Source organism: Elephas maximus, chromosome 10 (genome assembly GCF_024166365.1).
Source record: "Elephas maximus indicus isolate mEleMax1 chromosome 10, mEleMax1 primary haplotype, whole genome shotgun sequence".
Taxonomy (NCBI): domain Eukaryota; kingdom Metazoa; phylum Chordata; class Mammalia; order Proboscidea; family Elephantidae; genus Elephas; species Elephas maximus.
In genome coordinates this window covers 14,772,060-14,788,905 of record NC_064828.1, presented here as the reverse complement: position 1 = coordinate 14,788,905, position 16,846 = coordinate 14,772,060, and the positions used below count along the sequence as shown (strand labels likewise).

General features: G+C 41.2%; 1 protein-coding gene and 1 pseudogene across 1 annotated transcript in view; one reads left to right on the top strand and one right to left on the bottom strand.

Moving 5' to 3' along the window:
* CHP1 (calcineurin like EF-hand protein 1) overlaps nt 1–13,917 on the top strand; it is a 42,960-nt gene extending 29,043 nt beyond the window's left edge. The window contains exons 4-7 of the mRNA XM_049898010.1: nt 890–1,017; nt 7,389–7,450; nt 11,700–11,822; nt 11,955–13,917. Of these exons, the coding sequence (XP_049753967.1) occupies nt 890–1,017; nt 7,389–7,450; nt 11,700–11,822; nt 11,955–12,008 (367 nt within the window). The 3' untranslated portion in view covers nt 12,009–13,917. The remainder of the gene's footprint in view (nt 1–889; nt 1,018–7,388; nt 7,451–11,699; nt 11,823–11,954) is intronic.
* A 2,078-nt stretch (nt 13,918–15,995) lies between these two features.
* LOC126084403 (pre-mRNA-splicing factor ISY1 homolog) lies at nt 15,996–16,459 on the bottom strand (annotated as a pseudogene).
* Nucleotides 16,460–16,846: the final 387 nt, after the last annotated feature.

Here is a 16,846-nt window from a genome sequence, read left to right as displayed (position 1 = left end):
TGCAGTGGAGAGAGGAGCGGTGGCTGAGAAGTCAGTGGGTTGAAAGGACTCGTTGCTTGCTGTAGAGCCAGCAACAGTGAGTTTGAGTCCTGGCTCTCTTAACTGTGTGGCCCTAGAGCTACTCAAACCCTTTTTGGGAAAAGAGATGTAAGTACATTCAGTAGGTAACTCTGGCTCTGGTGAGTCCTGTTACCTCTGGAAGTCTGTTGAATCAGCTGTAAAGTGAGAATAGTTGTACTTGTCTGACAAAGTCGGGGTGAGGTCTACCTGGGTGAGGTCTGCCTGAAGATGTTTTATGAGTCCTAGCCAGTCCCAGTTGCTGTTGAGCCAGTTCTGACTGCTAGTAACCCCATGAGTGTCAGAATAGAAATGTGCTCCATAGGGTTTTCAGTGCCTGCTTTTTCAGAAGTAGATCACCAGGCCTTTCTTCCAAAGTGCTTCTAGGTAGACTCGAACCTCCAGTCTTTTGGTTAGCAGCTGAGCATGTTAACCATTTACACCACCGTGGCACTCCATGAGTCCTAAACCCCCATTGCCGTTGAGTTGATTCCAACCCAAAGCAATCCTGTAGGACAGAGTAGAACTGCCTCATACGGTTTCCAAGGCTATTATCTTTATAGAAGCAGACAGCCACATCTTTCTCTCATGGAGCAGCTGATGGATTTAAACAACTGACTCTTCATTTAGCAGCCTAGTGCTTAACCACTTCACCACCAGGGCTCCTTCTGAGTCCTAAAGTACCATGCAAATAGAAAAAAACCTTATTAAATGAGCTTTCAGCTAATGTAGCTAAAGCTATCGCCAATATATTGAATTTATGAGAAATGATCACACTGATTGATATACCCTGATTGATATGGTATTCTGTTTGTTATACTTCCTAAATCAGAGAGGACCAGGTAAACTTCCGTGGGTTCATGAGAACTTTGGCTCATTTCCGACCCATTGAGGATAATGAAAAGAGCAAAGATGTGAATGGACCAGAACCACTCAACAGCCGAAGCAACAAACTGCATTGTAAGGAACAAAGTCTTTTGGCTTAAAATACTTGCTTTTCATTTCTGACTATTTATTTATTTACTCATTCATTCATTGGACAGGCATTTATGATAGCATGATGGTTAATAACTCAGGCCCTGGAACCAGTTTGGCTGGATTCAAATTCCAGCTTTACTACTTTTTGGCCATGTGACTTTGGCCAAGTTATTTAAGATCTTTGAGCCTCAGTTTCCTCATCTGTAAAATGGGATACCAAGGGATTCCACATAGAGTTGCTGTGAGGATTAAATGAGATTATACATGTTAAGTGGTTCAAACAGTGCCTGGTATATTCTCAGTACTCAATAAATGTTAGCTGCTATTATTGTCATTATAGTTCATTGAGCATCTGTGCACCAGGCACTGTGGTGTCAGACTGATAACAGTTGATAAGACCCAGTCTCCGTCCATCAGGAATAATAGCCACCCTGAGCCCATTTTAGAATTTGATAGATGTTGGAGGTGACATAAGGAGAGGTGGACAGCTGGATCAGTGCAAGATTTCATTTTTGTCCCCAGGTCGTCTCCTTCCCTTAGATACTTGTTAGATTTCCCTTCTGCCCTTGTTGGGTCATGTATGATATTGTCCAATCCCTTACAGCATTTCTCCAGGAAATTGAAATTGAATTTCTCTTTTCCCTCAAAGTAAATTGAAATTATATTAAGCTGATTGAGTACAATTTTCCCTTACATAGGTGCACCTGTGGCCCACCAACCTTCCACCTGATGATTTAGAGAAAAACAAAAGGCTTTTTAGTACTTAAACAAAGAAAATTATAGAATACACAATTTACATATATTTGAAAGATTGTACACGAGACTTAAACTTTTAGTTTGTAGCCCTTGGGCTATGTTCTAGGCCTCCCTGGGCACAGAGGTTTGTGCTCACATTCCTCTGTTGCTACTTCAGGTCAAGGGTTTGAGAAGCCCTGAAGTAAATATTATATAGGACAGGAAAGATTCTTGAACCAAAAAACTAAAATACTGCTCATCTTTACCACAATATTATGTCCCTTGATTAAGAGCCGAAAACTTGAGTACAAACAGAACTGAAGATAGGAGAAAACAGAACTGATGAATTGTCCTCAGTTTTATTGAATAGTTTATGTTTTTTAGTGAATTTCAATTTCTTTTTTTTCATGACTAAATACTGTTTAGTTTTACGTATGTGCCTGATTCTGGCATTAGTAGGGCAGAAACAAGGACAAGGAATCAATGAATAATTGAAAAAGTCAGCTGTAGCATAGAATCACAAAAAAAGGATGCATGCTTTATCTTTTTTTTATGTTTTTACATTTTACTTTAAAATATTTTAAAAACACATTCATTTGCCAATCTTTTGATGTAGGGGAAAAGGTTTTTTTGAGTTGTTTTCTTTTAGTCTATTGATAGGAGTCGTCTGACTTTTTTGTGTAAAACAGATCTATAATGTAGAGCCTAAGGTTTCTAGTTGCTGTTCCCTTTAAATGGAAAGAGAACTTAAAGATACTTGTAAACATCCTCAGAATCAAATCTTTCTAGGTGTTGACATGTTTTTCCTCAGTCCTTCATACACACTTATTTCAAGCAACATTTTTTTAGCAACTTAATTTTGAGTCTTTCAGAAGTAGTCAATCTAATTTACACAGAAACATAATTTATAGTTTTATTACAATTACAGAGATGATAAAGAATCTTAGGATGATTGACACATCTGACTCTCAGTAAGCATCCAACTCAGCAGGTGGGAATGGATGCTCGAGAGAACCCATTAGCTGCAACGGTTCAGTGTGCAGCCAAATACGTCCAAACAGTTTGCAGAGGGATTAGAAAGTCTGTAAGGAGCAAAAGTCTTCTGGCTTATGATATTTGCTTTTCATTTCTAACAAATTATTTGTTTACTCATCGATTCATTGGACAAGCGTTAAGATAGCATAGTGGTGAAGGGAGTGAATCCAGTGAGGTGGTTAATTGGAAGACAGTTAAATACTCTGTGAAAATATGCTTGCTTTTCTCATCCCAGGATTAGAGGAGACTTGAAAGGTCATCAGGTCTAACACAAGTCTGTTTCCTGAATCCCCTCTGCAGCATAGGTTCTACGGTTTTTGAGCCATGAACCCCTTTAGCAGTCTGGTACATCCTGTTGACCCCATCTCAGAATAATGTTTTTTAATGCGTAAAAATAAAATACATAGGCTTATGAAGGAAACCAACTATATTGAAATACAATTAAAATATTCAAACATTTATGATTTTGTATTATATGTGCTTTATTATACATTAAATAACAAGATACACCATTGGATTGAAGAACTATCATAATTTTGAAACAGAGAAGAGCACTAAGGATAAATTGAGATAGCTGCAAGCATTAATGTGGAATGATTTCTGTTGGTGTCAGAGTCACAGGTAGGGCTGTCACTGCTATAGTTTGTTCCCTGCGTACGTAAATGAAGGGACTGCCAAATTTCAGTAGAGGTTACAAAAGAAGATACGGTATGTTTCCTTTCCACTTTCATAGACTCCTTTGTTATGGACCCTGGGTTAAAAAGCACTGTTCTACAAGAACTCCTTTGTTCTTGAACACTTCCAGGGACAGGGAATTTACTAACCTTTACTGAGGCAGCCCTATCTATATGTGAACATCTCTTAAAAAAAAAAATTCTTCCTTCTGTTGAACCTACCTGTCTCCCTGGCCTGCATTGTGTAAATTCTTTTCTGCATGACAGGCTTTAAGTAGGCTCATGCTCCCTCCAGAGACTCTAGCAGAGACTTCTTCCTTGCCTCCTCCAGCTTCTGGTGGCCCTAGGTGTTCCTTGGCTTGTGGCAGCCTCCACATCACATGCCTTCTTCCCTGTGTGTCTGTCTGTCTTTTTCTGTCTCTAGGACTCTGTCATTGGATTTAGGGCCCACCCTAATCTGATATGATCTCATCTCAATCCTTTATTCATTTCAAATAAGGTTACATTCTCTGGTTGGTTCAGGGTGGACGTGAATTTTGGGGGGACACTACTCATGGTAAGTAAAGGGCCTATAACCTTCCCTGTCATCATGGGATCCAGGATACTGACAGGTATCTCCAAATCCTTTCCATATTCTAATCTTCCTCTTATATGGCTTAAGTTTTTTATACTACATAATGATGTGAGGAGTAAGGAATGTGCCTGAAGATATTTAATTTGGATGTTGAAGAACATTGGTGAAGTGGAACTTGAGAGAATAGCCAAGAAGAAACAATGATTGAGATGTAAAGGTTTGACTGAGATCATTCATTTAGTCTTTCATTCATTAAGCAAATGTTTGAGATACATCAAGTACTATTTGAGGCCCAGGGCGCAGCGATGAATAAATCAGATAAGGGCCTTGCCTTCATAGACCTTACGATCTAATGGAAGACACAGACTATATAGAAGAAAAAAAATGAATAAACAGGATTTATGATTGTGGTAAGTTCTGTGAAGGAAACAAACAAGGCAAGCTGAGAAAGTGATGGGTCAGTTCAGTACTTTAGAAAGGGTGGTTGGTGAAAACCTCTCCGAGGAGTTGAAATTTGAGCTGAGAATGAACCAACCATGCAGAAAACAGGGGAAGAGAGATCTAGGCAAAGGGAATAATCAGCGTAAAGGCCCTTGGGTAGAAATGAGTTCTTGGTGTATTCAGAGATCAATGAAATCTAGTGTGGCTGAGGCATTTTCAGGAAAGGAGTGGTATGAGAACAGAGGGATTACAGGAAGTAACTGGCCTTGATTGAGCACCCACTGCGTGCCACTGTTCACGGTGCCTTTTGTGCACTCTCATTGAATCCTCATAACCCTATGAGGTGAATTCTGCTATTGTCATTTTAGTGAGACAGCTGAGGCACAGAGGGGTTAAATATCTTGTTCACATGCACGCAGTAAGTGTCCCGAGCCTGCATTCCGCAGAGCCAGCAATTCAACCATTGTACCTTATTGCCCCATCATCAGTGTCAGGAGCTCAGGAAGGGGTCAAAGCTGGAGAAGCACATTTGGGGAAAGATAGAATTCGTGAACATCCAACGACCCCAGTAGTTTCTGCATTTGACCATTACATTGGGAGAAAATGTTTTTGCTAGTTCAGGGCCAGAGCTGATTAACAGGAGTTAAGGAGTGAGTTAAGAAATAACTGCTAGAACAGAATTTCAAATTGTTACGGACTTCAGACTTTCTGGAGCCATGGAGGCTAGAGGAACCTCTGAAACTATTGCCCTAAGATAATCTTTAAACCTTAAATTAAAAATATCCCCTGAAGTCTTCCTAAAACCAACCAATAGTCTAGTTTAACTAGTAAAGAATGGCTGTTGTGAGTATTGTTCTCCTTCACGATCTATCTCTGTGGGATCAAATTGACAACAGCAACTTGAAAGCTTAGGTAGGAACCTTAGAGGACAGTGAGTTTATGTTAACAGGCGAGGAACAACTCAGAAAAAGAGGATGAGAATTGTTGCACAACTCAAAGAATGGAATCAGTGTTACTGAATTGTACATGCAGAAAATGCTGAGTTGGTGTATGTTCCGTGTACACACTCAACAACAACAAAATTAAAAACAAGAAGTAGTGGCTAGTGCCGCAAGGTTTCTTCTAAAAGGCCCTGTCAGGTAATCTCTCTATTTACCCCTCTCCTGGGTTTCAAGAATTAGCAATGCAGACTTCTGTAAATACTTTGGCTGAAAGGGGTGTGTTTATTCTAGCTTTAAAATTCAGAAACATATTTATGGGTTATATAGCAAAACAGATTTCCATCCTATAATCATACTAAAGATTGCTTAGTAGATAGGTAATGCATTTTAGAAACCCAGCAGTGTACACAGAGAGTGAGTGTGTGTGTATATGTGTGTGTGTGTGTGTGTGTGTGTAGTTTGTTTTGGCAATATATTAAACACATATCCCTTTAGGAACATTAATGATTCTTGTCTCTTTTTCCTTGGAATCCAAACCCCCTAAATATCTACATTCTCAAATGTAAAGATAATCAACTAATCAAATTAAAGAGAACAGACAAACACCAGAGAAAGTGAGTTTCTCCCAGTTACTCCCCACCTCCAGCATTCTGATAACAAAGAGTAATTAGATTTTTCTAAAATTTTTACTTCAGTGTCTGGTGGACTCACCTTTTTGTGGGGAGGTGAGCAGGGGGAGATCTTTAAACTTTTAGATATTCATTCGTGTTCTCGTGCCATCATACATACTAATAGCTCTGACTGGAATGCTCCACCCCTTGTCAGAGTTCTGTTCGCCTTTCAAGGCCTTGTTCAAATGTTACTTCTCCTCTGGGTTCTCCACAGCCCCACCAGATGTCGTATCTGCCACACTGCCACACGCTTTGTTCCCACAGACAGTATCTCAGATGTGTTAGCACTTAGAATGTAGTAAAATGAGTAGTTTATATTGCTCTCCTCTACTGAATAGTGAATTCCTATAGTACAGGGTCTAAATGTGTATATCTTCATAACTCCAGAGCAGTGGTTTTGGCTTTTTAGTATTCACAGCACCCTATTGAAAACCAGTAACCTCAATGGCTTACTCGAAGTGATTCAAAGCCTCAAAACCACACTAAAGTCAGCTGTAATCATAAGGCAGTCCCTTCCTCAGTGAGAAATTTCTCCCAGTGTTTGTGACATCATCCAGTGACACTTCATTGGGCAGCCTTCAGCAATATATTAATATATATATTGTCTGAGCAATGTTTATTCTTCTGAATTCTCTCTCACATGGACAGAAGCAAAGTTCTCACAGATCCTAGTTTCTAGAAGTCTTATCTCTCGTTAAAAAGAGAGAAACGTGGTAAGGAAACCATCAGACGCTTGGCATTTTTATTTGAAACCAAAGCCCTCTACTACCTCAGGACTCACAAGTGGTAGAGAATTACTTGAAAGTTGGCATGAATTTGCGAAGAGGTCATATTCCCAGAGCGATACTTCATGTAGTCAGTTGGCATGATGCCCATATGGCTTCTTCTCTTGGTTCCCCAGAGTGGTGCACAGTGGGATTGATGGGTTGTGTGAGGTGACCTAACTTCCAGAACCACTTAAGTTGTTTCTTTGTGTTTTTTTTTTTTTTAAACATTCTAGCATAATAAAAAGGACATTCAGCTTTCTCTTTTCATGAAGTTTTTTGTTTTGCTGAGAGAATGACTATATTTCATTAAATTGCAGATGCTGTTAGTTATGAGATACATCTCAGTTTCATAAATGTTAAAATGTCTTTAAAAACCCTACGAGTAATGGCAGTTGTTCTTGGAAATTCTTTTAACTAGCTATCAGTTTTCTGTGCAGTGTTCTTTAGATATTTAGTTCTCTGAGAAGGGGCAGAATACTACTGAATTTCCACTAACTCTTGTTTTGCCCTACCAGTTGCTTTTCGACTATATGATTTGGATAAAGATGACAAGATCTCCCGCGATGAGCTGTTACAGGTATGTGGAAAAGCTCACATACACGTGAATAACTTGTGTTTGGGTCCTGGCTGCTTATTCAATAGGCAGGAATAGTTCTTTCCTTCAACAAGCCTTGAACACCTGCTGTATGCAGAGTCCTGTCCACATAGAACACAGAGCAGATAACCTGGGAAACTTGAAATCGCCCGTTGAGGTCTCACAGATAGATACCTCCACTATTTGAAAGCCAGCTAAATGTCTTTTAGGTGTTGACTGGCAGAACTAAAGTATGCGAGTTGGTTTAGATCAAATAGTTCAGTTATTGCCAAACCAGCTTGTTGGCAACCAGGTTACTTTGCTGATACTTCGGAAAACATTGCCGATTCTTCCATCCTTGGGCTGACATAGAAGTCCAGGGACTGCTGCTGTGCTGGTGGACAGTGACCTTACTGCGTGCTGCTCATTGGTGCTCCCAGTGGACAGCTGGCCTACTAGCAGTGACTGGCATTTCATCCTATTAGCATCACCCTTCTCTTCTCTTCCTCCCACCTTCTCCCCTTCTAGAAGTTTGAGAGGAGAAAATTCTTTTTTTTTTTTTTTTTTTTAAATATAGTTACATATCCAGAGGATCCTGGGCTAACACATTCAGGAGCATGAGGAAATTTCTCTATTTCAAGATACACCTAAAAAATAAAGTGGTTTCCACTTACCCTGAAGTAATTTTGACCTCATTCAATATCTTGGGCAGATCCCAAAGAAACTCCCCTTTCAACTAATTGGCTGCTCATATTATATCTCCTCATGGAGCTGATTACATTATATTAGATCTCATCATGGAATTCCATTATGGAACAACAGTCAGTCCAGTGTCAGCCAAACGACGAGAATTGTAGTCTACCCAGGTTGACATATAACATTAACCATTACAAGGGGCGTGTTGATTTATTTTCTACTATTAGGATAAAGAAAGCCTAGGGCAGAAGAAGGGAGAAGACCATGTAGCCAGAGTGTCAGATGATTTACCCAGTCAGTGCCACCAGTGTCCCTGGGACCAGGAAGACTTTAGGACAAGTGTTCTCATGTACTCTTGACATGTGAGATAACTAGTTGTATCCTAGCAAAGAGAGAGATGAACATTTGACCAAAATGAGAAAAGGACAAAGCTTAGCTTTCTAGGCACTGCCATTTCTAAGACATTTGGTAATTTGCCATTCTTAGCTAGTCACTGCATATTAAAAAGTTCGTGGTGAGTTTATCCTAAGGAAAGGCTGACTGTGTAGGCTTTCCTAATATGGTTCTTGTAAAAAGTCTTGGTTGAACTTTTGGGGGGTGATGGATTATGTCTGTTATCCTGATTGTGGTGGTGGTTCCGTGAGCGTATACATGTGTCAGAACTTACCAGATTTTACATTTTAAATATGCATGTTGTTGTGTGTCATCAAGTTGATTTTCATTCATAAGGACCCTATAAGACAGCATATAACTGCCCCATAGGGTTTCCTAGGGTGTAATCTTTACAGGAGCAGATTAACAGGTCTTTTCTCCCACGGAGCTGCTGGTGAGTTTGAACTGCAGACCCTTCGGTTAGCAGCCAAGTGCTTAACCATTGTGCCACCAGGGCTCCTATTACATATATATAGTTTACTGAATATTAACTATCCTTCAGTAAAGACAATTTGTACACTCCCCAGCTCATTTTATGAGTCTAGCATAACTTCAGGGTTCCTGGTAGTGCAACAATTAAAGCATTCAGCTGCTAACCAAAAGGTTGGTGGTTTGAACCCACCAGCTGCTCCATGGGAGAAAAGACCTGGCAGTCTGCTCCCATAAGGATTACAGCTTAGAAAGGTCATGGAAGCTCCATAAAACAAACCAAACCAAACCCGTTGCCATCGAATCATAGTGGTTAAGCGCTACAGCTGCTAACCAGAAGGTCAGGGCAGTTCGAATATACTAGGTGCTCCTTATAAACTATGGGGCAGTTCTACTCTGTCCTATAGGGTACCTGTGAGTCAGAAGCTTTTTTTTTTATTATTATTTTTTAGACACACCCAAACTCCCTGAGGGACCAAATTACTGGGCCGAGGCTGTGGAGACTATGGTCTCAGGGAACATATAGCTCAATTGACATAATATAGTTTATAAAGAAAATGTTCTACATTCTCCTTTGGTGAGGAGTGCCTGGGGCCTTAAAAGCCGTGAGCAGCCATCTAAGATACTCCACTGGTCTCACCCCATCTGGAACAAGGGAGAATGAAGAAAACCAAAGACACAAGGGAAAGATTAGTTCAAAGGACCTAATGGACTACAAGTACTACATCGTCTACCAGACTGAGTTCAGCACAACTAGATGGTGCCTGGCTACCACCACTGACTGCTCTGACAGGGATCACATTAGAGAGTCCCGGACAGAGCTAGAGAAAAATGTAGAACAAAATTGTAACTCCCAAAAAAAAGACCAGACTTACTAGTCTGACAGAGACTGGAGAAATCCCGAGAGTATGGCCCCTGGACATCTAGTTAGCTCAGTAATGAAGTCATTCCTGAGGTTCACCCTTCAGCCAAAAATTAGACAGGCCCATAAAACAAGATGAGGCTAAATGGGCACACCAGCCCAGGGGCAAGGACAAAAAGGCAGCAGGGGACAGGAAAGCTGGTAATAGGGAACCCAAGGTCAAGAAGGGGAGAGTGTTGATGTGTCTTGGGGTTGGGAACCAATGTCACAAAACAATACGTGTACTAATTGTTTAATGAGAAGCTAGTTCTGTAAACCTTCATCTAAAGTACAATAAGAAAAAATGTGGATTTGAATGTGAAATGTCCTGTCCTTTCAATGCTGGCAACAAATTCAATTAAAAAAAAAAAAAAATCATGGACCAATTAAAATATGCCTGGGGCCAAACCAGTTTGTGACCATTTTTCGTTTTTTATCTTAGGTGGTGGGTTCCTTGAGGGTGAGCCAAACATTAACAGAGTGGACCAGGTGATCTTTAAGACACCACTCCCCACCCCTACACACACCCCCACGTGCACAGTCCAATACTATGATTGTAAAAATAAAGCACTTCAGAAAATCATTGGACTCAACCTGCTGAAGCTGCTGCTGGAGGATGGATTTGTTTGGTTGGTCACACAGAGTCAGGGAAGATGACAGACAGCTTGGCCATTTATTGTTTCTGCTAGCATTGTCTCTTTTAATTAATTCTTCTATTTGTGTACATTTTTACCTCTTAAAAACAACCTCTACTTTTCAAGAATTGCTTTAAAAAAAAAAAACTAGTTTTGATTGAAATCAGTATTTCAGCTTTTCTTTTTCCCTTTTCTGAGAATCCTATAACTTGTATTTTAAAAATCTATTTTATGAGATTGTAGATAAAGGCAGGCCTGTGAGCAGTTGGGCTTCCTATGGAAAAGCTCAGCTTTTACCTTTTGAAAACGGAGGAAGCTGACTTTGGTCACTTGAGGCATCAGAAAAGCATCCTGTCGCCCTTTTCATATTTGTCTGAGAGTTACGTTGTTAGAGTCACACATTTTGTTTAAGGTAGCAATTTTCAAAGCATGTTCACACCCCAGAGATGTTAATAGGATTAGGGAGAAGGTCTCTTGGTTCGGTTTGGGACACATTTGGTGAAAAAATGTTGAATTCTCTTTACTGCAGTTCTCACAGTCCTTTAAAATATGCTTGTTACTTTTCTAAGAAGAGGGTTTAGTATATAGCACATTAAGGACCTTTATGAGGCAGACCTTTGTGTTTCTTGGACCATACTTTAGGAAATCCTGGGTTAATGACCCACCTCAGAGAAGACTGCATGCAGGTGGAATTCCAGAAAGCCCTACCAAAGTGACTTAAACAATGAAGGGACTAATTTGTCTCATGTAACGAGGAGTCTGTCTCATGCAATAAGAGTACCTAGATGATGTCTGGGAACAAGGCTTCTGTATTCTTTCTCTGGTATCCATGACACATATGACTTTCATCCCTGGTCCCAGAATGGCTGCTGGGCCACCAGGCATGCAGTCTGCATTTTGGGTGGGAACCCTAGGGAAGGACAAAATACAAAGGACTCTCCCCTAGTGAGGCTTTGCCTTCCTATCCAGTGACTTCGTCAGAGATTTCTGCTCGAGTTGTTGTCTAGAATGTCCTAGAGAAGAAGATAAGTTTTCGGCTTTCCAGCTGTTACATTTTCAGACATCAAAGGGAAACGGGGAGGTGAGTTTATCTTTAATCTTAGTACAAAGAGCTCTTCAGCTCCCAAGTCCCTGTAATTCCCGGCTCTTGGTCCTGCAGGTGCTACGCATGATGGTTGGAGTGAATATCTCAGATGAGCAGCTGGGCAGCATTGCAGACAGGACCATCCAGGAGGCTGATCAGGATGGGGACAGTGCCATATCTTTCACAGAATTTGTTAAGGTCAGGAGGTCACCTCTTTGAAAAATGTTAAATTCTGCACAGAGGGAGGGGAAAAAAAACTATGCAGATAAAACCTGGGGACGGTATCTCCTGTTGTGACCTTCATAACTGTAATTGAATTTTTTTCTCCAGGTTTTGGAAAAAGTGGACGTAGAACAGAAAATGAGCATCCGATTTCTTCACTAAAGGACTGAGACCAAACTGTCCCTTCTTTCTAGTATTTAAGAACTGGAACTTGAGAGTCCTTCTATCCACCAGCCCCACCTCCACCCCATCGCTCCCCTTCTCCCAAAGTACTACTGTCGCATGAACCCCAGATATGATCTGTCAACACAAACCTGCCTTTGGCGTAAACAAAGCATTACAGAATGGTACACCCAGCCCATTTCTTTTCAATATCCTTTTACTGGTTCTCCATTGAGAAATATCATCTTCCCCTGTTGTGCTGCTGAATGCCACACATCCATCCAGTCTGAGACAGCAAGAGAGGGAGTCATGCCAAGTACCATCCAGCAAAGCTCTTTCATTGGATGTCAACAGTAGTCATGCTGCCTTCTCTCCAGCTAGGCTCCGGCATGCTCCTTCATCCTTTTTTTTTTTTTTTTATGTCCTTTGCTTCCTACTTCTGTCACCCAACATACCATTCATTTGGTCTGTCAGTCTCCTTGCTTTGTATTAAGCCTCAGAATCTGTTCTACTTGGCACCCCAAGCCATGCCTGTTAAATGTGTCTCTGACTTGGCAGGATAGTTTGATGGTCTGGCAGTTCTTATCCACCTTCACTCGTAGATGGGTCTGGGATGTTGCCTCTGCAGGAGCTTTTTGGTAACCAGCACTTCTCTTAGAAGAATATGACCGTTCCTTGGCCTCCTGTACTCTGCTTTGTCATCAAACAGCTGCTAGAAGAAGATGTTCATGAAAGGTGGTGGCCTTGGTGACAAATATAGAGCCAAGTCTTCCAGGTAGCTTGCCCAGGTTACTCTACCTCTGGCCTCTGATTCTCAACATACATCCCGACATGACTACTCTTGTTAGCGTAGTGTTGACTCTTCAGAAAATAGCCATCATTTGCCTGGATTTTTGCCTATTTGGGGGCACCCCTCATTACCAGAATGGCTGTTCTGACAGTATGCTTGGGGACTTGATTGGGTTTTTTTGAGAACCCTCGGGCACCCTGTAAAGCACCCTGTATTCACACCTCTGCAGCATGGTTTATGCCTCAGTGTTATGTGCACTGAAATGTTTTTCACTTCACATTTCCAAGTAGGAAGATTAAATTTAAGGAAGTGCCTGACTTATCCCAGTCCAAGAGATTTAAAGATCGTCCTCAGCATCTTGACATTTTGCACAAAATTCTTTATGAATTTTACACTTGGTAAATGATTATACTCGAAGCCATAGTCAGCTCCTAGTACAGGTCCAAAGCATTGAATGTATCGTTAACAGTAGCTGCCTGGTTACATCGGCTTTCTAGCTCCTCGTGTAGACCACTGCTAATCCCTCAGAAACAAGGGGCCTGCGTTGGTAACACAACCCGAAGTGGCATTATAGGCCTTTGAGCAAGCCCGAGCAACTTCCCTGCCAAAGTCAGCTTAGTTTAGACCTCATTGAATTGGGCTGTTGCCGCACTAACAACTTGCTGTGTGAGTCTTCATCTGTATATCTGCTCTTGGCTGACTTTAACTCTGCCTGCTTGCTTGCTTGTTTCCTTGCTTTGGAAGGTGATCTAAGATGTGCACACAATTCTTCAGGAATTGCTAAAGAATACCACTGCAAAATGATGGGGAAGGGATAGGGAACAGGGGAGTGGCCAGGCTGGATGGCTTGAGTATAAATGATGAATTCTTTATAAAATGTCAGCCTGACTTTGTGATCAAGTGATATAATATAGGACTTGTATAAAAGGAAGAATTGTCCAAACTGATCTGTTAGAGAAGTATTTCAGAGGCTCCTTGACTTGCATATTTAAAATTCCTAAAATTATGGCATTCCTCCCTTTTGGCTGTATAGCAAACAGTTTTAATCCACGGTTGTGCCTTATTGTTCCATTAAAATTGTATTCTTCGGTCCATTAATAAATACTTGTGGCTAAAACAAAATAACTGGTTGGCTTTTATCTGTATAACTCATTCTCCTTTTTATGTACCTCAATTCCTTTCTCCAGTTTTGAAATCACAGTTTCTCCCTTACTCGAGTTTATCTCCGTGCTGTCAAATGCAGGTCTACTTTGCTGCTGCCTGAATTACTAGGTGGGGGCATTATCTAGAGGCCAGCACTGTCTGCCTCTGGGCACAGCTTCATCAGCTTTGGCCACGTCAGATTTCATTCCAGGTAGAATTCAATGTCTGTGCTTGACTTCCTGGTTCCTGAAATGTAAGAAAAACCTAAAATTGGGGTATCTACTTATTACATACTTTGGACATGTTATTAGGAGGGGTCAGTCCCTGGAGAAGGACATCACTCATGCTGGAGGGTCAGCAAAAAAGAAGACGACCCTCAGCAAGGTGGATTGACACAGAGGCTACAACAATGGGCTCAAGCATAACACCGATAATGAGGATGGCACAGGATCAGGCGGTGTTTCTTTCTCTTGTACATAGTCACTACGGTTTGGAACCGGCACCTAACAACAACAACAACATTTATTGCTTATTCTTAAGTTGTCTACCACCTCATGTGTAGCCTCTATGACTATTGTACTCAACTTTTACATGGCTTTTCTTATCTTCAAGCTTAGTCTGGTGTAAGGTACAAGTGTCTCTCTATTTTAAGGTTTAGTGGCGTGCCACAGGACTCAAAGCAGTAATAGCTGGAATCAGTCCTCTGAATTCTGCCACGATGCCCTCTTGCCCTTTCCCCATCCCTCTGCCTCAGGAGTCTGTTCAGAGTGACTTGTGTGCTGCTGCAGTTTTGCATCTAATTTTAGGGTCTGGAAAAAGTAAAAGATGAATGGAGTGGACCTGCAGTCAGTTCTGGGGGAAACAGTATTCCTGGCCGTGATCACAGGTTTACTAGTCTGTGACTAAAATAAAACTTAATAATTATAAAAATTACAACATTAAATACTCTTTGAGGTAAGTCTCTTTAACATCCTTTTTTATTTCCCTTGCTCCCTTCTGGCCTATCCGTGCATTACGTATTGGAGCATGAGTGGAATTACACAAAATTATATGAGCTTTTAAAAAGGAATGTATTGTAATGTTTCCCCATAGTGTTATCTGGATCTCCTAATGGCTACATAGTATTTTACCAACCTGATGCAACACTTATTTAACCATTAGTTTGTTGGCTTATGGTTTCCAATTTTATCTGTTATGAAATTATGATACAGTGAACACTTTTCTGCATGTAGCTTTTTTCTTTGAAAAAATTTTACAAGAGTGGGATTATTAGATCGAAGTCTGGGCATGTACTTAAAGCTTTTGATAGTTTCTCCAAAAAATAAATGCCAAAAGCACTCAAATTACTCTCTTTTACTTTCAGTGTTATTTTTAAAATATTCAATATGGGTCACCTTTTTTTTTTTCATTAAGTTCGCTGTTTTATATGGGACCTATTTGTGGTGCCCCAAAACAATTACAATAGTAACATCAAAGATCACTGATAACAGATCACCATAACATAATAATGAAAAAGTTTGAAATAGTCCTAGAATTACCAAAATGTGACACAGAGAGTGAGCACACTGCCGTGGGGAAAATGGTGCCAGCAGACCTACTCTATGTAGGGTTGCCACGAACCTTCAGTTTGTAAAAACACAGTAACTGCGAAGCATAGTAAAATGAAGCTCAATAAAACGAGGTATGCCTGTACAAGGCTAAAACACAGGCAGCTCGTTAGTAACCTGTTCAACACACTCCGAACTAAAAATAAATGGACTCATACAGTTGCAAAACATTTGTACAAAGGTGGTGGTTGATGTGTTCAGCATCTAGACATCTGCCAGGGAGGAGGCAAGGGACAGACTCCCATAATCGAGACAGTACATGAGGTGAGGAAAAGGTGAGAGAAGAGGGAAGCCTAAAGAAGCATGCTTTCTGCCTGTCTGCCTGCCCGCCCGCCTGCAGTCCCAGATCAGCAGAGACGCAGTGGTCCTACAGGTTAGCACATGGAGCCAGTGAGGGATGAAAAAACTGCAAGATCTCCTGGACCCCAGGAAGCACCCTACCGGGCCCTAATAATCCAGGAGGTCTTTGGCTTCTTCACTCTGGGCCTGCAGGGTCTCACTTGGATACTTCTGAAGGAACTCCATCGTCTTCCTTCCTAGGAGCGCCTCCTCAGTCTCTTGCTTCGACGGCAGACGCTGGGATGTGAGCAACGAGCTGCTGCTGCCAGTCTTCACCTCCTTTCTCCTGGCCGCCTTCCTCATCAGACTTCTCATTGACGGCAGAGATATTGATCTCTTTCTCCTCCTTCTCTTTGTCTCCTCTTGCCAGCCTGGCCTCTCTCTCCAGTTTCCACTACTTCCACTACTTCGTTTCTGAGTTTCTTTTCAGATTCCTGTTCCAAAAGCACAATAGCACTATCGTCTTCATCTAAGTAACCATACTTCTCAAAACCAATCACCTTGGTGAGCTCGGCTTGTGTTTTTCCTGGAGGACAAAGGGGTTGCTTTTCAAATAGCTCCAAAGTATTCATAACCTTGGCTTCACTTTTCCCTCTTCCAGCTGAGCTTGGCGAAATTTCTCTGAGGCCTTCCTGGCCTTTTCTGCATTTTGAGCCATGATGTAGGGGAGGGCACCGCACCTGGCCACGCAGCCAAGGCCCTCAACTTCACAGCCTTTAGGCAAGACCTGCCTTGACGAGAACTGAAGCTGGGTTGCCTATTTTTCTAAATTGATTTTAGAATCATACTGCCAAATACCAAAAAAAAAAACAAACCAAACCAAACCCAGTGCCGTCGAGTCGATTCTGACTCATAGCGACCCTAATATTCAAAATACTATTAGAATACATTGTGTTGATTGGGATTTGGGGCAAGTATTGACGGCAGATGATCATTCAAAAGCGGATGCCAGAAGTTCA